The sequence below is a fragment of the Corvus moneduloides genome, chromosome Z (genome assembly GCF_009650955.1).
Source record: "Corvus moneduloides isolate bCorMon1 chromosome Z, bCorMon1.pri, whole genome shotgun sequence".
In the NCBI taxonomy this organism is placed as follows: Eukaryota; Metazoa; Chordata; class Aves; order Passeriformes; family Corvidae; genus Corvus; species Corvus moneduloides.
Genome location: NC_045511.1, coordinates 28655365 through 28680235, shown reverse-complemented (window position 1 = coordinate 28680235; position 24871 = coordinate 28655365). Strand labels below are relative to the sequence as shown.

Below are 24871 nucleotides of genomic sequence, written 5' to 3'. Positions count from 1 at the left end.
AGGAACTTGCACAGTTGTCAAATCAACCAACTTCTCCTTATCTCTGTTGTGATTATTTCCTCCCCCTGCTGCATTCCTTGAATAGCAATACTTGTTTTGGAAATTCCTCTCCCCAACAGTTTCTGGCTGGAAATCTTGGAGGATGCAGGAGCAGCCTAGTGTCAGAAGTCGCACTTACCCTGGATCTGTGTGACAGGCTGCCCTGCCCATGTGGACCCACAGGGGTGTCTGGGGGAAGCAATACCACAGTCTGGCAGCTGCTGAGGATGTCGGTTTTGTTTTTGTTGTCTCATAACTTACAGCCCCTCTATGATTGAGCACCTTGCTGCGCAGCAGTGGTGGCACAGCAAAGCAGCTCACTCCTTCCAACCCTGCTGCTCCAACTCCAAGCCTCTGCCTTGGCTTCAGGACTGTGCAAACCAAAGGAGAAACTACCTCCTAAGTACTGCAGCTCAGCAGAAGGGATCTGGCAGTACTGCTGCCAAGCCCTTTGGCATGTTTTGCTCTCTCTGGTGGCCACCATATGGTATTTCATGTTTTGCCCACTAAAATATTCATATCTGTACTTGTTGAGAGGAGACATGCAGTTACAGGTGAGTCTGTGAGCATGGGTGTTTTGGAAAACAGACAAGGGGGGGCTCCTGGCCTGTGTTTGAATATGCTGGCAGGAAGACTAGTCTTTGGGCTGAAAACTGCATTCTCGGAAGTCAAATATCAAGGGAGGGAAAGGAGCTGTGGCATAGTTGTATGCTTTTCAGCCCTGGACAGCTGCTTGGTGTCCGGATCCCCTCAAGAGACAGTTGCAAGCCAAGTACACAGGGAACATCCTGACCCAAATAGGACTCAATAGGGAAAGGGGTTTTGGCACTGAACTGGGCAGATGTGCTCTTAACCTTAGCCTGATGCCAGCAATAGCTTGCATGACTAGAAAGCAGATCAGTTTCACAGATCAGGGGCTTGTCTGACATGTTTCTGGGGAGCAGAAGACCCAAAATGTGCTGAGGCACAGGACAGAGCCATGCTGCAGCACATACAGAACTCATCCCCACCTCTGAGACCCTGGACAGGCTGAAGGAGGGACACCCAGGTCCGTCACTATGCACACACAATGAACGCACACCTCATGCCAGCAAAGACCATGCAGATGTCTACAGGCCAGACTGCCTGGGGGCACTGCTGTCAGGACCCCCAAAATCCGCCTGCTACAAAGCTGTACTGCTACCAGCAGACTGTGGACTTCTGCTTCAGCCAGAAACAGGCACTTCATCCACATGGAAGATCCCTAAAGTAAGAGAGCAAGTCCTTTGAACTGCAAACTGACCCAAATGGGTGAGCAAAAAGAGATGGGAAACAGCCTGCAGAGCACCCAGAAAGCCAGACAGCATGGAATTGGATCAGAAGCTGAAAACCTTTGGCCATACCTACACTCTCTCTCACCTGCCCAAACACTGCGTTGTGCTGTGGGTCCACACTGCGTATGGAACATCTCTGTGTATCTTACCCTGGGCCTACTGTACCTGGTAAAACATCATCCTGAGGATCCTGTGTGTCTCTGTTCATACAGGTGGTTCTGCAAGGTCCTTGTGCATAAGAAGGCAGCGGAGACATCTTGCACTGGAACACAGGACAAAGAATAAGGCTGCTGGGCTAGGGATGTACCCTGGCTCCAGGCAAATCTGGGTAGTTTTGGAGGTGAAAACCCCATTACAGGAGTGTCAGTCCTGTGCATCAGTGTGTACAGACAGACAAGGCAGGGGTTTGGGGATGGACATGAGCCCTGAGGGATGGACATGGGACAGGTTTTTCCACACTGTGCTTAATTTGAGCTGGTTCCCGCTAGCAATGCTGTGATGCATCCAGAGGCAGCAAATGACCTTTCTCAGAGGAGTTTCATGTTTCAAGCACAGCTTGCTTCCCAGCACACCAGTATTTACGAAGTGCTTACTGGTCTCAAAATAGAGCACATAGAGAAACACTGGGGGCTTTCCCACATCCTTATAGTGCCATTTGACACTGGTTGTGCTGTACAGGGGGACACAGTGAGCTGGTAATTTGAATCTGTTCCCCCATTCATCGGAAGAATGCCCCATCAGAAGAAAACATGTTCTGCTGCACAGGTAAGACTGACCTTTATTTTGAATGCCAGAAAGGTTGATAGTGCTCAAATGACTAGTTATGTCTTTTCTCAGACCAGGGAGGGGGAGTTACCTCTCCATTTCTAATTGGATTGGTTTTGGCCATCCTAGCAGAGATACCGAATCTCTTCTCACTGTGTTTGCTCTCAAATTGCAGCTGCAAAGACAAACACAGTTATCTCTGTGCCTAAGGGAGAACCATGCTTCAGCTCTCCTGCCAGCCAGGAAGTTTGAGCCAGTGTGTATCTGGACGCAGCATTTTGCACACTTGCACAGCCCCAGCCAGAACATGGCAAGAGTGCAAGCAGATATGCTTGGAAGAAGCTGAAAGGAGCTTCATGCTAAGGAGAGCACTCATCCTTCAGGTGGGCATGGGCAACCCCCATTCTTCAAAAGGGATCCCCACATTTAACTGTGAGAAAAACTCATTTGATCCTCTCTTTGATATATTTCCTGCCCTCAGGGTAGCTCAGACCTTATACACACTACCCTTTCCTACCCCAGTGTTGTGTTTTCATGTGCCATACCTGGAACAAATCTCCCAGCCACGGCAGCAGGCAGGTGCTGACTCAGGCCTGCAGGCTGCTATGGAAACCATAGTCATCATGCCTGAAATGTCATCATACTCCCTTTGCAAACCCTTAAAACCCAGGGTAAAAGTCAGCTGTGGGCCAAACCCCTGACTGGAAGGCACAACTCCAACCCACTAGCAGCAGCTGAAACTGCAGAGAGAGACTCACCCTGGCACTGCTGCCTGTGGGAAAGTGAGAAAGCCCTATCCTTGCCACTGTTTCTCCCACCAGCCCTCTGTTGGCAGGCACAGTAAGAGGGCAGACGAGGCTGGTCTCAGCTTCAAGAAGGGCTTTTTCTGTTTCAGCTCCAGCTCCCACCACAGGCTCCAGTACTGAGTTTCTTTGCTACTTCCTCACTCAGTCTGAGTCACAGATGCCTCCCCGCCCCAAGACTCCTTCCTAGTGGGCACACAGTGCTTTGTGGCCTTACGTCTCACTGCTGTCCCTGTATGCCCAGGGAACCCCAACATAAAAAGGACACGGACCTGTTGAACTGACTCCAGAGCAGGCCACCAAGATGATCAGAGGGACGCCTCTGCTATGGAGAGTCCAAGTGAGTTGGAGTGTTCTGCCTGAAGAGGAGAAGGTTCTGAGGTGACCTTGTAGCGCCTTCCAGTACCTAAAGGGGCTACGAGAGAGCTGGAGAGGGACTTTTACAAGAGCACACAGTGATAGGTGAAGGGGAAATGGCTTTGAACTGAAAGAGGGCAGGTTCAGATTAGGTATTAGGAAGAATTTATTTACTGTGAGGGTGGTGAGGTACTGGAACACGTTGCCCAGAGAGGCTGTGGATGCCCCAGTTCTGGAAGTGTTCAGGGTCAGATTGGATGGAGCTCTGAGCAACCGGGTCTAGGGGAAGATGTTCCTGCCTAGGCGGGGCTGGGATGGGGGGAGGGGCGGCTGGACTGATTGTTAAGTTCGCTTCCAACCTAAACCATTCCATGATGCTGTGATGCCCCACCGTTAAGTCGCTCGTGCTACTTTAACACTGCAAAGATGCAGGGCTAACAGTCCTTCAAGTGACTGTTGTCTGGTGGCTGCTGAAGGTACAGCAAACCTACCTGGAGATGGGGGTCTCATGATTTAGCCTATTTAGATATATTTGCCTTCCCCAGAGAGACAAAAGAGGGACAACAGCTGTTGTCAGATGACATAACGTTTCACCGTTTGGGTATGTGACCCAGAAAGATAATTAGTTCACAGCGGCTGCAAAAGTCCAGCCTGCAGGTGGACTATTAACACCTGATTGATTTGGCTGCCTCTGGCAAGGGGCCCGTGAATCATCTGAAAATGTGAGGGTGCAGGGAGAAAGAAAAGGCCACATAAACATCACTTCAGGAATTGAGGCTGTGAAAAAGTAACCTGGGCACTTCCCAATACAATTAACCTCAGGTGCAGCCTTTAGGGAAGACTGAACGCATGCCGCCCCTGCCCTCACTCTCGCTGCTTCCCGATGCCTTCTGGCGGTGCTGCGTCCTGCCTGAAAACACAGGAGATAGGCAGAGGCGACTCTGGGTGAAGCCCCACACGCGTTTTTCTGCTCCGTTTCCAGAATGACGGTAGGAGGAGAGTGGTCTGGCCCCAGGAGGGTCTGGCCCTTCACTTTGGGGCGTCTCCCTCCCGTTGCTGTGACCCAAGCTGAGCCATCCCCGGGCAGCACTCTCCACCCCTGTACCGCACCACAGGTCCAGCTCATGCACCAGACCTACGTGGGGACAGAGACCCAACCCAGCCCCTCCACCCGTCCCTGAGACCTGCTTAGCTACCATGCAATGTCTCTCTGCACCAGCATTTCTTCCTGCCACATCTCCTCAGTTCCAGCCATGCCCATGGGCAAACCGCTCTACCCCCGCTCACCACAGCTTCATTCCCCTTGGGAAGCTGACTCCTCCCGGGTCTACTCCTTCTTAGGTCTCAGTCCTAGGAATCCTGACCCAAGGATGCCCAACCCGTTGGACATCTTGAGGGTAATTAATTACCCATGCTGATTATGCATTCCTGGTTGACTAATATCCCCCAAACCAAACACCCATCTGTCTTCACATTCAAACATAGAAATGTTTCTCAGACCTGGTGTTAATAAATGTTACTGATTTGCATTTGGGAGAACAAGAGGAAGACTGAAGAAGAGAAAAGGGGAGCTGGTTCTTCTGTAAGCAAATCTTTCTGTCATAAAATGCCTAGTTAGCTCTTGAGTCCTCTTGTATCTGTGTGCAGAGAGGAGACAGATGTTGCTGATGCTCTGCTGTATTAGGTTTTGGTCCAAAATTTGTGCCTGAACCTGATTAAACTGAAATCTCATAGCTTCTCCGAAGTATTCCATCTATGGTAATGTGAATACACTAGACAAAAGGGTCCAGAGAAGAAAAAGCTTCACCATTCTGGCATTTTTGGGCTAAGAATAATTACCCACAGAAAAAACTTCAGAACAAGGCTCTTATTATAATACTGAAGAACCGTATCTTCCATCCCCTCACTGGGCTGACTTGTAAGTGAGAATAAACACAAAAACCGGGACAAAGGGATAAATTTAATTACTATGTTTGGGGGATTTTTGTTGGAAAAATAAAGCATTAAGGAGTTCCTTTGTTAGCAAAGAAACTTCTGCTTCTTTTGTGAGCAGCTTCCATGTGGTCGTTGGTTGCACATGAGTAAGTGATTATCCTGTTTCAGTAACATCCAGGAAACTCTGAAAAAGCCCAAGACATAATGCCATTGCAATGTCTTAACAAATCAAATTTCTAACCCCTGCTGTCAGAGTTATAGTAGTTCTGGGACTACAATAGAAAATAAGGGCAGAGCTATAAAGATTCCCCTTTAGGGGAAATAAGCAACTTCTGCTAGTGTTTAAAGCTGTGGCTGCTGCTGCACAAACAGCTCAGGGCAGAGACTGTTCCAGCCATTTCAGCAAGCCCTGCTTCATGCAACGCGAGATGGTATGATAGTAAGAAACCCATCCAGCAGGAACCACAGTGGTATTGGAAAGAGCGACACTGGAAACACGTTGTGGCCAAGGTCCCCAGGCCTTCAGAGAAAATGCCACCTAGCAGCAGCAAAACATAAGAACAAGCTGAGTAGACAGTGCCAAAAAAGTGCCATTTTGACTTAGAAAAGAACAGGCTGTGTTCTAAGACTCAACCTAAACTTTACATCACCAGCATACTGGAAGTGATGGCCCTGGGAGGAAGCAGAAAGTGCTGCTGGTACCCTGCACCCTGGCACAGCTCTCACAGCTGCCCCATCCAGGTAATGAGTTATTTAGGCCACGCCAGCAGGCTGTGTGTTGTTCATTCCAGTGCCTAACATACAGCAAGACATCTTGCCTGCTGTTTTCTGCTAGCATGCCTGCCTTCAGTCTCCCTGCTTAAACACTTGGGTTTCCACTGGTCTGACTGCCTGTAACCTCAGCAGTTTTGCAGAGGGCTGTTAAAGAATCTCTCTTGAACTTCGCCAGCATCATTATCCATTTCTCCTTACTGTAATGTATAATCTTGAAAAGCTTTTTGGAGTTGCAGCTACACAAGAGTCTCCAACACCCCTCCACTGGGCTGGCTGTGGTCCTCCTTGCACAGCTTAGTAAGCGGTTTGCATTATACACAATGAGAATTACTTTTGGCCCATGTTCCAGCTCTTTTAACAGTTACCTCTAAGTCCTATCCACCAGTCATTTCTCAGCCTGGACCAATGCTCAGGGTTATTCCTCCCTCACCTCTGACACTTCTGCTTGCTGAGCTCTGTAGAAGTCCTGGTGGTCCAGTCCTCCTATTTAGAGCCTTCGGACTGAGGCTCTGCCTTTCACCATGTCAGCCTCTCCCTCATAATGATTATTCCAGCACTGTAAAAAACAGAAAAAGGATATGTAAGGATGTATCTGCGTATATATGTATGTGTGGTGAGAGAGAGACGTAGAACATTCCTGTCTTCTAGAACTTAATCTTTTGTCTGCACACGTGTACTGTTGCACTTCTGGTTTTTTATGGTCCCTGGCAAAGAGATACTTCCACTAAAAGCAATAAATACAAAAATACTCAACAAACAAAAAAAGTACATAACAGGAGCCAAAGTTTTCTTGAGATTCATACCTGTAGATGCCAGTAACCATCTGGGACCTTTACTGGGTCCTCTGCCAACTCCATGGCCTCTGTGTTGGAGCGGTGCTGTGATTTGGCCAACAACCACAAAAGGCCCCAGGTGATCAAAGGAGTGATACTGGATGGCAACCTGCCCTTTTGGTAAAGCTCTTCTAATAGTTAATGAAAAAGGCTCTGTACAACCTTCCCACCCCAACAGTACTCCTACTATGTCAAATTTGTTCTCAAAAAATTCTTGTTTAGAGGAAAATGAACAAAACCTTAGTGCACCTGCCATTACAGCAGAATCCTGTGAAAATTTAGGTCGGAAAGGAAGCTCTGGAGATGCCCAGCTCCAAAGCCCTGCTCATAGCAAGGACAGCTTCAAGGACTTGCATAGCCAAGCTGGGAAGTCTCAAAGGTCTCCATCAGGTCTCCTTTCCTTGTAGTGCAAGCATCAGACTCACAGCCAACACCCATTGCAAGGTGTGCCTCCTCAGATACCCTCAGCATAGGCAGGCATCGTGAGTGTGCTTATTGCCACTGTTGCAAGTACAGAAATCCACCACCCACGCTGCCACAACTTGGGTAGGCAAATGTACAGTGCACCAGGGAGGGAGAAGGTCTCCACCCCAGGGGAGTGGTTCATGGACATGGCTGCACAAAGCCACAGCTGCCCTGACCTTATTCTGAGGAGAGAGCTGCTGTATGCCAGGGCGGGAGACCTTCATAATGCCCTGCTGGTGTTTGTGCTGCTGGGCCCCATGCGACCTTACATGTCACGCTGGGCTCAGCTGCAGCCCCCGGCCATTCTGTGCAGGTGACAGTAGGAGGAGTTGTGTGCGCACAGAGGTGCACCGGGGGCTGCCGCAGGTGTTCACCAGGGACATTTCCAGCCCCTGTAACCTCTGAGCTGAGCTGCTTCACATTACTCATCCCTAGTTTGAACGGAGGGGTGTGAACTGGAGACTCCCAGAGGCTCCACCACCACCAGCACTGCTGGGGGTCTGAAAGCAGTCAGGTGAGACAAATTGGTCATAAAAGCAGCGGTGAAGGTGCTTTACTAAGTTACTCAATGAAGCGTAAAACACGGTCTATGGTACACAACTGAAATTAAATCACTAGGTCTTGCCTACAGCTTCTCACATTGCACAGATTAAAGAAAATCCTGCCTAGGTGCAAATGCCTGCAAAGTTTGTCTTTGTTCTGCGATGGGTGCAAACTGACCCCCCTGGCAGCTGCGTGTTCCCACCTTGGCTTAGAAAGTATTCTGCAGGCAACTGCTTTGTTTTTTTCTGCAGTCAAATAGCTGGCTTTCCTCCCTTTCCCAGGAGGAGCTGGGCTTCCACCACTCGGCTGCGGGTTCTGACTGTGAAAACAGCAGGAGGAGGGTGCCAGCAGATATTTCCAAGACTCTCAGACTTTGACTTCAGCCCCTTGTGACGTCTATGTGTGTGCTTCCCAGTGACAGGGACAGGATACTCAGGGATCTCCTCCAGCCACCCTGCTGCATGATGATATTACAGGTATTGATTAAAAACCAAACAAACTGAAGAGCGGACAGAACTCCACTACTAAATAAGTAGTAAAGTAGGTATGTTTATTTCCAGCTGGGACGCACGGGGGATCGCTCCTCCAAAATCATGCATGCCGACAGCTGCATTCAGCTCGGTATTTACCGGGTTACAAGTTCCATATTCATTAAGTTTCGCAACACGCCTATACATATTCATCACCTAGCCCCACCCAGCCTCGCTTCGTATTATAATGAACCCAAAAGTCATTTACATCCGCGTTGCGCTTGCGCAGTGTTGTTTGGCGGTTTTGGTAGGGGTCTTCCGAGGGTCTTTTTGATGAAGTCAGGAGTCTTCATCATCCTGAACTTTTCACCTTTCTTCCCTACGCATGCTCTTTTGTACCCCTGGCCTGGGTTTAAGCTTCGAGACTGGTTTGAGCTAGTTTTGGGATGAGGCAGGATGTCTGTCTGAGACTCCCTCTGCCCTTATCAGTGGTCTCTTATCTTCCTGCCCTGGTATGCTGACCAAGCTGGATGCATTGTTCCTAACAAACTAATTCTCCTGCTTCCCATCCCCCTGATTCAAAACCACTTGGAGTTGAAGGGTTGTTCGAGTCAACCAGTTGTACCTTGTCCACTCTGAGGCTACACACAAAGCAGCAGGAGGACACCAGTTCCCATGCTGCCTTCACAGCCAAGCAGCAGTGCAGGCTGCTGGTCTGTCTCTGACCCGGTGGCAGTCCCTCCTGTCAGCCCATCCTGGAAAAAATGCCAGGTGAGTTCCGCCCCACCCCGGGCCAGGCTTCTACACAAACAGGTGAGAGGAGCTGTGGTTGTTGTGCACTCCCTTAATCTGGGAGAAACTACCCTTCTCCAGTTGGACACTGCCCATCCTAAGGGACAGCAGCTGGTCTCCTGCACTGAAGCCTGCAAGAAACACCCAGAGGTAGAGACACGGCCAAATGAGGGACAAGCAGCTTGGACATTTTGAGTCACCGAGACTGCTTTTGTTTGGAGTACCAGGGACAAATGGCCTGAAGGGACAGCTCTTGTTCCCAAAAGAACAAGAAATTCCAGCCACCTGGATGCTTTCTTGTCATGGGGCACAGGGCATTGTGGTGGCCAGTGTGTGCTATCAAGCCCCAGCCCGCCAAATCTGCAAACTGGGTGCAGATTCAGCCTCGCCGTGCTATCAGAGAGTTTGGTTTTCTCTAAAGCCAAGCCCCATCATGGGCAAAGGCATTTCACACTGGTGACAGAGCAGCAAGACCACTGCTCCTGGAGTGCAGACTGAGTGTCTTGCTGGTGCTGACAATCTCAAGGCAAGGACTGGGACTGGGGCTAACCCTGAAGAAACGCTGCCGCCTGCCAAGCCACAAACACCATTTCCCGTCCCTTCCTTACTTCTGCTCCTCATTTTATTGCCTCTTGCCTCATTTGTAAAAGCATCCAAGGGCCCTGCCCAAGATTACAGCTTGGAAGTATAACACAGGCTGCAAGTTAAATATACTCAATCCTAGCAAATATCACCAGGGAGTGTCGTTACTCGTGATTAGTCTACAGTTACATGGAAATTAGTCTTCTCACAGTTCTCCCTTGTCTACAGTCCTTAAAAATGAAAGATTAATTTCTTGAATCAATTTTTGCCTGTGAATAACAGCTTTTCAGCCTAATTTTTAATTTCACTTCTAACCTTGAAGCAGTTTTGACATGACTCACCCATTAAAATCACTCAAATGGCTTGGAAAATCCAGCTTCTAAAATAAGGCTGTAATGTGGCCTCCCCCTCCAAGGTGATACAACCGAAGTACAAGATGCCACATTTTGCTTTCACGAGGCCTCCTCTGCTCTCTATGCGCCCAAATCCATCCCTGTCTGTCCTCGCATCAGAAGCTGGTGTAGGACTTCAAAACCATGCAGATTAGAACCACAGCAACCACCTCTGTGAAAACTCTGCAGGGATGCTTGTGGCTTTATAATGCATCTGTGCCCCTGCATAGCTGCATATGTGGCTTCTGCAGACATTTTCTGCTAATTGCATGTGGAAACACTACTTGGAAGCTGTCCTCTCTGGGAACCCCAGCAACTGCCTGCCATCTGCAAGCTGTGCTGGATCTCCCCTTGCCCTCACTGCAAACAGCAGAAAACCAACCTGCATGAAGCAGCCTCAGGTCAGCTAGCTGCTCCTCACAGCCTGGGCAAGGTGCCAGTGCCTCCAAGATGTCCAAGGCATGAGTCAGCTGGGCAGATGAACTCAGGTGAAGCCAGTGGGCAGTCTGAGCACGGGCCCTTTACATGCTGCTGCAGACTCCCATATAGGCACATTGAGGATCATGAGGCAAGCTGGAGACTCCCTATCACCAGCTGTTTACCCAAACCAGAGCTCAGCCCCTGCTGCGGCCGGATCCAGTCCTCTTTCCTGCAGCTGTGGGGCGGGCTTGGTATGAAACAGGATATGAAACCTCCAGCCTAAGGACTGCAGATGGGCACTAAATGTAGGTGTAGGAAATCTCTGACCACTCTTGGGCCATCTTTTCACCCTCAAAAGGAGAAGTAAGGATGACTCCAGCTCTAAATACACTCTCTGCCATTCACCTTTTGCAGCAAGGCCACCTTCCAGGGAAATAGTAGTTCTGACTGCTCTTTCTGAATCCCTGGCCAAAGGTGGAGGAAACCCTGGGCAGTTCTCAGGACCCTTGCCAACCCATTGCACACACATCTGTTGGAAAGGGGATTTCAACCCATACCAAGGAGAGATAAGAAAAAGCCCATAACTAATACCAACTGGCTGCTGTGTTTCGGGAAGAAGGCCTGTCACCAGATGAGATCTCAGCAGGTTGAAGAAAGGGGCCAGAAGCAACTTTGCCAATTTCCACACAGGAGAGGTGATTCTTCCTCACCACTTAGTGCTGCTAAAGACTCATCTCACTACTGCATCCTGCAGTTTGGGCCTACCCAGTACAAGGAAAACACTGACGAACTGGAGAGAATTCAGCAGTGACCACCAGAGTGGTGATGAGGCTGCAGCACAGGGTCTATGAAGGAACATTGAGGGAACTGGGCTTCTCCAGCCTGGGGAAGAGACTACTGGGGATTTCTCACAGGGGTCATCCACTTCCTGAATGGTGGTCATGGAAGAAACAGACACAGACTCTTCCAGAGGCAGACAAGGACAGGACATGGGTAACAAACATGCTTCAGGATGGGGCATTCCAACTGGGCATGAAAAAATTCCTCCACTGAGGGTGGTATGACTTGGAAGTCAAGTCTCTGTCCTTGGAGGTATGCAGAAGTCAACATGGCTGAACACAACATGATCTAGCTTTGGACTGGGGAGTTGAGCTGTAGACCTCCAGAGATGCCTTCCCACCAAGACCTCCTGGAAATTTGATATTACAGGGAATACAGCTGCCTTATTTTGGAGTGTTGGGCTTCCCCCTGCTCTGAAACATCCCTAGTGCCTAGGACAGATCTGAGACACTGTGTGCCTCTCCCTCACCATCCCTGGGCTGCTTTCCTCCTCATGCAATGTTAACATGGAAATGCGGATTTTCAGTATGGTTTCTTCACGGAATGGCAAAGGCTGGAAGCTGTGTGTCCCAGCAGGCTGGCCTGGAAAAAAGGTCTCAAAACCCAGAGCTGAGCTGGAGCAGGCACCACTGTACTGCATAGTGCTGTGCACTTCCAGCTGGCCCAGGAAATAAAATAATGCTGCAACTCAGAGCCCTCTAACATGCTTTTGGAGATCTTCTCTACTACCTCTTTGAGAAGTATCTGTGTCTATGCATCTACAGTTTTACTGATGCAGAACAGTGACAGAGCAGCCAGGGGAATGAGACAAGGGTGGAAAATGACTGCAGGCATGTATTAAAGTATTCAGCTTGTCCAGCTGAAAGAGATTTTTGCCAAACAATTTTATAAGGAATGAGGCATTTTACAGGAAAAGCGGGGCCTCTCCTCTCATTTCCTTTCCCCTCTCCTCTATGAACTTCAAAGGAAAGAGGGGTCAAAACAGAGGCCAGGCAAACTGGAACTGAGTTCCTGAGCCCTAAGGCCTAATTAGTCCAAGATACATTTCATTGGGTATCTTTCAGAGCCTGGCCTAAATTACCAATCTTCCCTGCTGTGCTGCTGAGGGTCGGATAAAGACACAGTGTGGTCTGCAGTTTGCAGGCCCCCAGCATCACCAGAGCTCTTGGGGGGAGGGGGAAATGTCTCAGTCCAAGCCCCACTGATGACAAAGCTCGCCCAGCCCCCTCCAGGCTTTCTGTGGCCACAACTAAAATCCTGTCTCCAGGACAGGGAATGTCTCCACAACTAAACCCCCCTCTCTCCGATGCCCCTACCTCCCTGGTGCTTGTCCCAGAGCTGCTGGTGACTGCTGCTGGCTAATAGACCCAGAGCTAGGTGGCTGCTGCCCCTCCTTGGGTCAGCTGAGGCTATCAAAGAGCCTTCAGCCATTTGGAATTACCCTTCCAGCACTTACAGGCTGATGTTAAACCTCCCTCCTGCCTCACCTTATCCAGGCAACCCAAGCCCAGCTCCTGCCAGCAGACCATGTGCTGCTCCACGCCCTTTCCTGCCTTGCAGCTGTTTGCTGGTCCCCCTCCAGTTTGTCCATATCCTTCCCTAATGGATACCTAGAAGAAGGGATAACAATGTCCCTTTATCTGTGTGTCCTCACATGGCCCAGCACGCGGTCTGCCTCACCAGTAATGGCAAACAAAGCTTGGTTTTGCACAGGTTTAACAACTCTCTGGAACCACACATCAATCTCCCTTCACAGGTCTCTCCCTTCGAGACAGACCAGTCTTGGGGTGGGGTTTTTCTTTAGGGACCCACGAAAGTATTCTCAAGAACTGAGAAACAGAAACTATGCAGGCTGTTTCCCCTGCACATCTCTCAAGAGGCTGGCCTCAGAGGGGTGCATCTTATTTTGAGACTACAGTAAATGCACTTTGACAGAAGGACTAATTTCTGGCCTTGTGCTCTGAAAGCTGAGAAAAGCCAAACTTCACTGTAGATCACTAGAGTAAATCAGAGAGCAGCGAAAGGACGTCACTGTCACTGTAAGCTTACGTGGCTTCCTGGTGCCATAGCACAGCTCTGGTGCATAGGAAACACGCCTTGCAGCTTGTGAGGCAGCCGACAGTTGCACATTAAGTCAGATGTCTGACTGGCGGGGAATGTGACGTCCTCATGGATGTGGGGTGGGCTGTGATTCTGCACCCCATCTGCTTCACGGATCCTGCTCCACAGCCACTGCAGACTGGTGACCTGGTTGGCATAAGGCACACCTCATGCCTGGCTGGGTGCTCAAGCTGCTCTGCCAGAGAAGCAAGAGCAGGATGCATACAGGAGGGGAAAGAAGGAACCTGACTACTTTTGAATCAGGAGGAATCAAAAAAATATTTTATTAAATTTTCTGCCAGAAAGAAAGGTAAACATCTTGCCTTAAAAATTTTGATTTCAAGGTGCTTGCTCAGCTTCCATTTAAAGAATGGGCCTGGGACCAATGGAGGACTGGGTTCAGCTCCAGTGTACTGCAGATATCTGTGCTGCCTAACTGCATCAAGACTATTTATTTCCCTTTGCATCCACTTCCCTATGGAGCCAAAATAGAAACCTTTCCTTCCCTTATGTAATGCACTGCCAGAGCTGGCATCCTGTGAGTGCTGGCTGGAAGGATCTTTGGAGGTCTCCAGACACTGGAGTGCTGCCAGCACCAGATCAGATTGGCCGTAGCTGTGTCCAGCCACAAAGTCAAGGTCTGATTCTTGTGTGCTTGCATAGCACTTGGAGCATTGAGACCCTTTTCTCAGATGAAGTTCATGGAGTGCACAAGAAGGCTTACCTGAGCTGTCCACCTCCCTCTGCATCTATCAGGGAAGGAGGACCAGAAGGAGGGCCTATATAAACCAGCATGCATCCAGTCTATTAGCATGTTCCTGTGCTGAATTCACCTCTCAGAAAAATGCCATCCTGAGGACGGGGATCCTGCTCCACAGCCACTGCAGACTGGTGACCTGGTTGGCATAAGGCACACCTCATGCCTGGCTGGGTGCTCAAGCTGCTCTGCCAGAGAAGCAAGAGCAGGATGCATACAGGAGGGGAAAGAAGGAACCTGACTACTTTTGAATCCAGTCTATTAGCATGTTCCTGTGCTGAATTCACCTCTCAGAAAAATGCCATCCTGAGGACGGGGACAGTTCAGGACCAGGTAGCCTGCCTGTTGGGTTTTTCCTGCTAGGGGCCATTAACACTGGAGGGAGAACAGCAAGAGAGCACCAGTTGAGTTTACTGAGGAATTTAGCCAGACTTCTATGTGCTGCCAGCACAAAAATAGCTTCCATCTTTAGATTTTACGGCTTTTCTTTGTTAAAGTCTGGATCAGACTTGTTTTCAAAACAAACTTCTAACAACATAAATATACCTGTCATTGAAAACAAATATGCCTGGAACAATTAAACAATACTTTCCTGATGTAATCCCTGCACCTGTGTAAAAGCAGTTAAAAAATTAGTTGGGCTCACAGAGAGGAAACAACAGAACACAGAATGTTAGCCGTGTGCCTCACTCACTGTTTTTTCAACTTCATGCTATTGGATTACTTTCTTAAGCACTCTGGGGACAGAGACAGCAACGAACAGCTTTCCTTGGCAAAGGGAGGCAGTTTCTCACACACGGCTCTATTTTCCATGGCTCATCTAGCAAAGCGCACACGCCTGAAAAAACAGCAAGGAAAAGTCCATCTAAGAGGGGCCAAGTACCGTGGCTTCCACATCCCCACATATATCAGTCTAGCACTGGTATCAGGCTGGGTGGTGTCACTGGATCATTGGATGCAGGTGGGAAGTGCTGCATGCCAGAAAGGCATGAGCAGCATGATCTCAGTGCTGCCCAGGGAACAAGGAGCCTCTCTTCCTGACAAGGCCAGCTAACCTTATGTGCAGCCAGGAGGGTTACAGTCATTTTTACTCATCTTGTAGCACTAGCCAGGTCTACAAGACTGTTGGCCTCAGTCAGAGACCAAGCAGGATGGATAGACTGCCAGAGCCACCTTAAGTGTGTTTAAAGGAGAGTTGTCCTCTCATGCTCATCCAGGCACCACTGGAGGGCTCTGCCCAGTAGAGCAGCATTTTTCCAATTCTTAGTCCATAATTAAAGCAACCAAGATGTGCTATTAATTTCCCTACTAGTATTGGTTTGTGCACTGTCATTCTTTCATATGTGACCACACTCTTGAGATGAAGAGCTCACAGTGGCTTTTTAAGGCATGCAAACTGCAAGTAACACCCCAGACTTACACCTGGAAACCTGCACGTGCAAAGAAACAGATGGCCAAGGAACTGTTGAGTGTCCCTGACAGAATGCCTCACCTGCAGCCTGACATGTCTGTGTCACCACAGGAAATCTTCGGAGATCCCTATGAATTAAAGACAGCGGGTGGAATCACAGAATCAATTAGGCTGGAAAAAACTTCTGAGATCATTGAGTCCAACCTATGACTGAACACCACCTTGTCCACCAGACCATGGCACTAAGAGCCACATCCACTCTTTCCTTAAACACCTCCAGGCATGGTGACTCCACCACCTCCCTGGGCAGCCCACTTCAATGCCTAACCACCCGTTTTGTCAAGAAATCTTCCTCACGCCTGACCTGGACATCCCCTGGTGCAGCTTGAGGCTGTGTTCTCTCATCCTGTCACTGGTTGTGTGGGAGGAGAGGCCAATCCCCACCTGGCTCTACCCTCCTTTCAGGGAGTTGTAGAGAGTGCTAAGGTCACCCCACAGCCTCCTTTTCTCCAGGCTAAACAACCCCAGCTCCCTCAGCTGCTCTTCCTAAGGCTTGTGCTCTACACCCTTCGCCGGCTCCCTTGCCCTCTGGGGTCTCAATGTCCTTCCTGAACCGAGGGCCCCAGAACTGGACACACTGGAGGTTGTGGCCTCACCAGTGCCTAGGACAGGGGGACAATCAGTGCCCTTGAACTGCGGGTCACTCTATTGCTGATACAAGCCAGGATGCCATTGGCCTTCTTGGCCACCCGGGCACACTGCTGGCTCACGCTCAGCCGGCGGGAGCTGTACTGCGGCTCTGCGGGAAGCCGGCCGGAAAACCCGCGTTCCGCATTCCCACAGGGAAGCAGCAAGGCCGCACCCGCGGGGCCCTGCGCTGGCGCCGCTCCTCCGCCGGGGGGCGCGCGAGCCCCGCCGCCGCCGGGATGGGCGGTCCCGGCCGCGTGACGTCACCGCGCCAGGCGTGGGGGGGGGGGGGACGGGAAGCGGAAGCCGAAGCCGAAGCCGTGGCGGAAGGCCTGGCGGCGACACCGACACCGCTGTGCTACCACCACTAGCGGCGGCTCAAGATGTCGATCGAAATCGAGTCCTCCGAGTACGTGTAGCGGCGGCGCGGGAGGCACGGGCGGCGGCCCCGGCGGCTGGGGGGGGTCAGGGAGGGAGCGGTTTGGCGGCCCTGGCCCAGGCGCCAGCGCCGAAGGGGAAGGGAGGCGAGACCCGGCGGCCCCGGGGCCGTGAGGGGGCGGAGGGTTGCGGACGGTGCTCGCCGCGGCCGGGGAGGGCGGCCCGTGTGTCCGGGGCTGACCGTGCGCTGTGCCGTCGCCCGCAGCGTGATCCGGCTCATCATGCAGTACCTGAAGGAGAACAGCCTCCACCGGGCGCTCGCCACCCTTCAGGAGGAGACCACCGTGTCCCTCAACACCGTGGACAGCATTGAGAGCTTCGTGGCAGATATCAACAGCGGGCACTGGGACACGGTGCTGCAGGCAATACAGTCTCTGAAACTGCCCGACAAGACCCTCATTGATCTCTATGAACAGGTGAGCGAGCGCGGGGTTCCTGTGGACTCTTCTGGTCCGTGTGGAAGCCTTTGTGTGGTGTTTTCCACTAACCCTTTGCTGAGGTAGATATTTGTCTCTTGATGCAGGTTGTGCTGGAGTTGATCGAGCTCCGAGAACTGGGTGCTGCCAGGTCTCTTCTGAGACAAACAGATCCCATGATCATGCTGAAACAAACTCAGCCAGAGCGCTATATCCACCTCGAAAATCTTCTGGCCAGATCTTATTTTGATCCTCGTGAGGTATGTAATTCCCTTCCGTAGAGACCTCTCCTGCATGACCCTAAGCATCATTACAAGCTGCTGATGGCTCACGGCACTGGGTTTTTTTTCTTGTCTCTGGGAGTGAGAATGTGTAGTTTCAGAGTTTGATGATTTTACACCTTCTGTGAAGTGTTTGGGAAGTAGTACATGACACTTGATTGTGAGGCAGCAGAGCAGTGGTTTTGAAGTGTGCTGCAGTTGGGAGTTTGGGGATTTGTACCCGTGTACTGCCACAGGATGGCATCTGTAGCTTGCTTTTTTCAGTGTTATATAAGCAGCAGAATAAAACATGAGTTGTGTGAACAGAAATACTGCTATTTAATAACAATAATAACAAGGCATTATTTCTGACTGGTTACATCAGCCTGATAGTTTTGGTGAGAGCATGTTAGGTTAATGGTTAACGTAGCGAAGGGACTGATTTTAGAGATCTTTTCCAACCTTGGTGATTATTTGCTTTTAAGGTTAGTATTAAAGAAAAAAGTCTTTTGGAGGTCTAATAGAAAATTGATATGGAAGGGGTTCCAATTTCAGAACAATTGAGGTCTTTTTGGGAAAAGAAAAATAATTATTTAGAACAATAACCTCATAAAAATAACTTCTCTAGGCATACCCCGATGGAAGTAGCAAAGAGAAACGGAGAGCTGCTATCGCACAAGCTTTGGCTGGAGAAGTCAGTGTGGTACCTCCATCTCGTCTTATGGCATTGTTGGGGCAGGTGAGTCTTGAAAAGTATTTTAGGAGCCATGTCTTTATGTTGTTGGTGCATAAAACTAGTTATGATGTAGTTGAGTTTCCAGCTCTGTAAAACTGAAGTTTAAATGTGGTATAGTTAGAAAGATTTTTCACATGTGTCAAGGATTTTGCAGTTGTAGGAAAACGTGTCACTCCAGCAGTAGATTTCTTCCAGTAGAGTAAATACGCAGCACATAGTGTGCACTTTGAGAATAACATTCTGTAACACGTTTTCTGTTGCGTTTTCAGCCCTTTCTGACTGTCAGAATGTATTCATTGGCACTCTATGCAGACAGTGTTTTCTATGTCGTAGATCTGTGTTAACTGATAGCTAACGGTGTGGCTTTCAACTCCTCTAAAGGCACTGAAGTGGCAGCAGCACCAGGGCCTGCTTCCTCCCGGTATGACAATTGACTTGTTCAGAGGCAAAGCAGCTGTGAAAGATGTAGAAGAAGAAAAGTTCCCCACGCAGCTGAGCAGGCATATTAAGGTAATGTTTGCTTTTGTGTTTCTGGTGCTTGTCCTTCCTGTGTTTTGCGTTGCGAGATAAGGGGAAATCTTCTGAACGTTTCTTTTCTTTGTTGTAAATCATTCCCCTCCTCCCTCGCACCCCCTCCCCCCACACACCTGTGTCTTTTCCTCCTTTTTCCATGCTTTCTTTATCTTATCAGAAGACTTCTTCCTGGGAATCCGAGAGGAGGTCTTTTAACAAGTTTGTGTGCTTATGGTATTTGTGGTTAAGATAACTGTGTAGTTTCTTTGCTTCCACAGTTCAGAATCAGTCAGTTTACAGGAATTTGCATAGTCCCCTGCTTTGTATGTGCAAGGAAATCCTTGTGTTCTAAACTGTTTTTCAGAAGTCATGAGCTGGAAATTCTGAAATCAATTTGTGGTGTTCAGTAACAACTTGCTAAAAACGCTTTATTAGAACTTGTTTTTTTTGTCATTGCTGACTTTGTATTTTTGTTTGGGCTACTGAAGATTTTTTTTGTGTACTGAATTGTCATGGCCACTTGTATATAAAAATTTAGAAATTGCAAAATCGGATATTAGAAAAAATACCAAATGTTCTCTAAAAATTACACTAGAGAAACATCACTCCAAATGAAGCAACTTCAGGAATTCATAAATTTCTGAAGTCTGCTTGGGATAAATGTGAAGTATTGGAAAAGTGTTTGTTAACAGACAATACACTGCAAAAACAAAAATACAAAGACAACCAATTTAGCTCCTGCCTGTACCATGGAGTGTTTGTTGTAAGTTTCATGGACATTAGCAGACCAAAATAAGGTTTTGGCTTTTTTTGTTCTACCATTTTAAAAAAGTGCTACTCTGTATGTATTGACAGATTTTTTTTTGTACCTCTGCATTAAATTTGTGAATACATATTTCTAGACGATACTGTATTTTTACCATCATAATAATACTACGGTTTTGTTTTGATGAGTTGTGTCTTTTAAATTGCTTATTAAGCTTTGCTTACATTTTACTTTTAAACAGTTCGGGCAGAAGTCACATGTGGAGTGTGCTCGATTTTCTCCAGATGGACAGTATCTGGTTACTGGCTCTGTTGATGGCTTCATTGAAGTATGGAACTTCACTACTGGAAAGATTAGGAAGGTGAGTTACTCCTTATTTCACACAGAGTAACTTTGACTTGCCAGAGCACCTGAATTTATTCTTTGAGATTGTTAGGTTCACAGTCCCTAAGAAATTGAAACAGAGAGGGTTATCTGCTTAGGTGATTCAAATATCAGTCTGGAATATTTATGTGGGTTTAGTTGTTCGGTTTGTCACAGATTTTCCTCTGTGATAACTTTGGTACCTTCCTGCATTGTTGTTGTTGCCTTTAAAATGGTGATAATGGTAGTACCCTGTATTATAAGGCTGTGAAGTCTGATTTACAATAGATTGTAAAATGTAACTGAAATTAAAACTGTTAATACTTTTGCACTTTCCCTTAAAATAAATTTCATTGATTTCACTACTTTGACTGATGAATCTGCTTTTGTTTAGGATCTGAAGTACCAGGCACAAGATAACTTCATGATGATGGATGATGCAGTGCTGTGCATGTGCTTCAGTAGAGACACAGAAATGCTGGCAACTGGAGCACAAGATGGAAAGATCAAGGTACAAATTTTTTTGTATGGTATGTTGGGAGAGGTGGTGACCAAAAGGACTAGTTTGCAATAGCAGTAATATTCCCATTCCATAAAAACCCAAAGGAAGTTTAGCATGGCTCAGAAACAGGTGTGTGTTGGCTCTGATGCTTAAGCTCATGTGATCTCACAACAAAATAATCACTTACTTGCTGTGTCCTTTTCAGGTGTGGAAAATCCAGAGTGGTCAGTGTCTGAGAAGATTTGAACGGGCACACAGTAAAGGTGTTACGTGCCTCAGTTTCTCTAAAGACAGCAGCCAAATTCTGAGTGCTTCTTTTGATCAGACAATCAGGTAAATAAACGGAGAATGTGTGAGCTTTAGTGTGGGGAAAAAAGAAAACGGATTTTTCACATTAAGCAGTTTAACCATAAAATAGTGTAATCTAGAAGGTACCTGTAGAGGTCTCTAGTCCACTGTGCTTCTCGAAGCACAGCCAGCCTTTCAGTTAGGACAGCCTCTTCAGGGTCTTGTCCTGCTGAGTTTTCAAAATCTCCAGGGTTGTTCCGCTGCTTCTCTTGGGGAAAATCCTGTTTGGATATAGAAAAAGATATTTTGGGTTGGTTTGATACTGCTTTTTTTGTTAGGTTCTTTTTGGTGTTTTTTGGATTTTTTTTTTGGTTGGCTGGAGTTTTTTTGGTGTCTTTTTGTTGGGGTTGGGTTTCTTGTATGCTTTACCTTTTGTACTTCAGCTGTGCACCTTTTGAGGAGTGTAACTCCATTTATTCTGTAAAGACATGTTGGGTAGTGATGGTAACCCAATAGTTAGAATTTTTTAGGTGTTTAGGTGTTACAATTATTTAGGTGAATATCCCCCCTCTCTTTTCCTTTTTTTTTTTTTCTTTAAATATCAGTGCAAGATAGGTTAGAAGAATAAATATGCTCAGAAAAATACTCAAACACTTTTATAATCTTAGCAGGCAATAGGAACCTCATCAAACCCATTTTCCTGTAGCTCTTAGCATCTGGAAAGTGCTGGTCATTGTTTGTGTAATGCAGTAACTCTGATCCTGCACCTTGGTTACTGAGTGGAGTTTGCTCACTCATTTGCATCTATGTTGTCTGACAGGATTCATGGTTTAAAATCTGGGAAAACCCTGAAGGAATTCCGTGGTCATTCTTCCTTTGTCAATGAAGCTACTTTTACCCAGGATGGCCACTATATTATCAGTGCATCCTCTGACGGCACAGTGAAGGTAGGATGGCATTTACCCCTTGTAAGAACACCTTCAGACTCTTGCTGTGTTATAGCCCGTTTGTTACAATTGTTGCAGTCACTGGAGAAGACTGGGTTATCTGCAGTAATGGGTCTGCTTGTGACTACTGCAGATTTGTGTGAGAACTGATGAAATTTCTTACTCCACTTACAGTGTCTTGCAGGGCCTGTCTCTGCTGCATTCATGAAATGGGGGCATAAGTGCAGTGCTTACTGCCTGTTCTGTTTTATTCTAGACATGGAATTGATTGTGACACCTCTTCTCCTAGGATGTGGGGATTACCTTATCTGAAATAATTGCGTATCAGCTCTTTATTTTTAAACTTTTAAAGCTAATTTAGTTTTTTTATTTCTTCTACTAGGTTTGGAATGTCAAGACAACAGAGTGTTCCAACACCTTCAAGTCTCTTGGTAGCACTGCTGGGACAGACATTACTGTGAACAGTGTCATTCTGCTGCCTAAAAACCCAGAACACTTCGTTGTTTGCAACAGATCGAACACAGTCGTCATCATGAATATGCAAGGACAAGTATGTGCTCTTATTGGTGTCCTTTCAAGTCTCTGTCATTTCAAGAATGCAGAAAACCTAGTTAAAAACATAGCCCTAAGCTAGCAGGGTTAAACCTGATTTCTCTGATTTGCTTTCATGACAAACTATTTTGAACTTGAGTTTATAGAACACAGGAAAGCTCTTGCAGCTATGGACACATCTGTGTTCTAAACAACCCTAATACTTCAGTATTTTTGCCCTAAACATGGTATTGATGTGCTGCTGTTTAATCCTGACAAATGTTTTTGGGGGTGTGTCTTTACAGATTGTAAGAAGTTTTAGCTCTGGTAAGAGAGAAGGTGGTGACTTTGTCTGCTGTGCACTTTCACCTCGTGGTGAATGGATCTACTGTGTTGGTGAAGATTTTGTGCTGTACTGCTTCAGCACAGTGACAGGCAAGCTGGAGAGAACTCTGACTGTAAGTTTTTAGCTCTGAGCTTTTCCAGAGTTTTAAACACAGGGATGATGTAAATGTTTATTATGAAGTCCATAAGGAGTAATCTCAGACCAAGGAATCTTTCGTCTTTAGTGGACATGATTGGTAACAAATGAATTTCAGGGCATTGGGCCATAGAATGTGTTTTGGTTTTTTAGAACAATTTAATTGTAAAAATTAGGGAAGTATTTACCCACCAAGCAAAGGGTGAATTGGTTCAGACTTCTGTGAATGAGAGCTTGTCTTGACCTGGGCTCCAGCTGGTGGAGAACCTGACCAAGCTGTCAGATTTAAAGGTGTTGGGTTTAAATTTGCTTTAGATTGAACTAAAGAGGAATACCAGCTTGAATGTCTAAATTTAATGGGAACACTTAGGTGTTGTGGGTTTCAGTGGATGTAAGCCTTCACTGAACCTTCCTTTGCCCAACAAAAAGTAACTGCCATGTCACAAAAATTGTTGTGACTGGAATTTAATGTTGGGGCTATGTACCCCTGCTTTTGCTCTATGCACAAAGCACCTTAACCCTCAGTCCAGTTTTCTCCAGTTGTTTTTTGAAGAGAGTATTTGTCTTGAATCCGCTAAAGGAAGACTCTCCTAATGCATCTTCCTGTTTACTCTTTAGGTCCATGAAAAAGATGTCATTGGCATTGCTCATCACCCCCACCAGAACCTGATTGCCACTTACAGTGAAGACGGCCTCCTCAAGCTCTGGAAGCCATAGATGGACTTTGCAGCGAGCTCTGAAGCATGCCTGTTAGTTGCAGGTTACTAGTGTTTGTGCTTTAACACCGGTCTAAATATGCAGAGTGTGATACTTACTCAAGTTTCAGTTCAGGTTTTCAGAGAACTACATTTTTGCCTACCTAGAGTGGATTGATGCATAGATATAGCATCACTTAATTTGATATACTTTTATTTTTACTAGAGTAGTTGAAGCAGCTTCAGTGACAATGCTTTTTCTGTCTCCTGAAGTCTGTACTCCTCCTATAATGTTTGTAAAAGTTCTATGAGACAGCAACTATACACACTTCTGAGTGGTTGCTGACTTCTAGAATACTTTCTAGAGTGCTTCTTTTTGAGTGAAATGTGGAATGGGGAAGTTGTCTCTTCCCCGCTGCTGAAACAGGAATAGTTTCCTAGAGTGCAGATGAGGATACAGTATCCTGAGCTTGAAGATGGGGTCATTTCTAGGCCATTGGGTTTTGCTGTGTTCAGTTTTCACTATCAGTTTTCCAATTATATTGGAAAGTGGTGTCACACAGCTGCCTCAGAATGAAACTATCCTTCCCCATCTGCCAGCACTTCTTACTAGAGATTGTAAACCTGCCTAATGTGGCAGTGAGATACAGTTGATTTTGTTTGGGGATTTTTTTTGTTTTGTTTGTTTTCTTTTGTTTTACTTCAAGACTAAAAGGAGTTATTACCGGGGCCCTCTTACTGTAAGTGCAAAATGTCTTCAGACCAGCTAGAACTGAAATAGGCTCCAGGGGATCAATATTTTAAAACATGCAAAAGTTGGTTTACATAGGCTGAGTTCCTAGTGCTGTGATAATGCTTTAAATCATTATTTTTAAGTTTGTGGGGTTTTTTTTTTTAATTTCATATGCCTGTGGACCTAGCTGATGTTATACTTAGGTCCCACAAGATGGTAAAAAGATATTTTCAGGCTCTTCGGTTTGGAGCACATGATTTTTTTGTTGAGAGATTCTGACTAATGTACACTGTTCTGAATGTACATCAGAATCTTCTGAAGTCTGTGTCTTTTCTAGGATGCAGAAAAATGAGGCTTTTCCTGTAATGATGACTCAAACGCCTGTAGATTTGAATCTGCTGCACCGTGTTCTGTCCTCATCTTGTAGAATGCTTTCCTATTGCAGTAATGTTTTGAACAGTAATAACTTGCCTTTGACTTAATAAATTAGTTCCACTTTAATTATTTCGTGTGTGTCTTTAGTGGTGTGGGGAAATGCAGAAGTTCAGCTGGAATTCTCACACAGCACCTTTGCTCCAAGTGTAGTGTTTTAGGTCTCTGTTTAGCTGTGTCATCTGAATTCCCAGGTTGTTTTTTACTTCCTTAGATATATCCACAGAGGGGGTTTTTATATAGTAAAAAGTGATTATTTTTCCTGCCTGAAAAAAACAGAAATATGTGATAGTGATACATATTATAAGCTCCTTGAGCAGTTAGTAATTCTGTTAAGGGGGAGGATCTTGACAAAGTATTTTTAACTACTTTCCTTGCAGGGGAGATGCTCCTATCCCTTCAGCATCTTTGTGACCCTTTACTGGTCTCTCTCCAGTACAACTCTGTCCCTTTTGTATTGGAAGACCCAAAATCAGACATAGCATTCCACGT

At 47.1% G+C, this 24871-nt stretch overlaps 1 protein-coding gene across 1 annotated transcript; it reads left to right on the top strand.

Annotated features, from left to right (window-relative positions):
• Nucleotides 1–16560: 16560 nt before the first annotated feature.
• SMU1 (SMU1 DNA replication regulator and spliceosomal factor) lies at nt 16561–24448 on the top strand. Its single transcript, XM_032096840.1, has 12 exons — nt 16561–16687; nt 16922–17132; nt 17240–17392; nt 18021–18131; nt 18510–18638; nt 19649–19768; nt 20165–20281; nt 20478–20605; nt 21381–21507; nt 21890–22057; nt 22344–22496; nt 23138–24448. Exons 1-12 carry the CDS (start codon nt 16662–16664, stop codon nt 23234–23236), a joined length of 1542 nt encoding a protein of 513 aa, XP_031952731.1. The 5' UTR covers nt 16561–16661; the 3' UTR covers nt 23237–24448.
• The last annotated feature ends 423 nt before the right edge of the window (nt 24449–24871 follow it).

What these genes read in the sequence shown, in the direction of transcription:
- SMU1 (XM_032096840.1), top strand. Translation starts at nt 16,662, where the DNA reads ATGTCGATCGAAATCGAGTCCTCCGA. An exon ending in ATCGAAATCGAGTCCTCCGA is followed by an intron (nt 16,688 to 16,921) that starts GTACGTGTAGCG and finishes CGTCGCCCGCAG; the next exon opens with CGTGATCCGGCTCATCATGC. An exon ending in AGCTGAGCAGGCATATTAAG is followed by an intron (nt 18,639 to 19,648) that starts GTAATGTTTGCT and finishes ACTTTTAAACAG; the next exon opens with TTCGGGCAGAAGTCACATGT.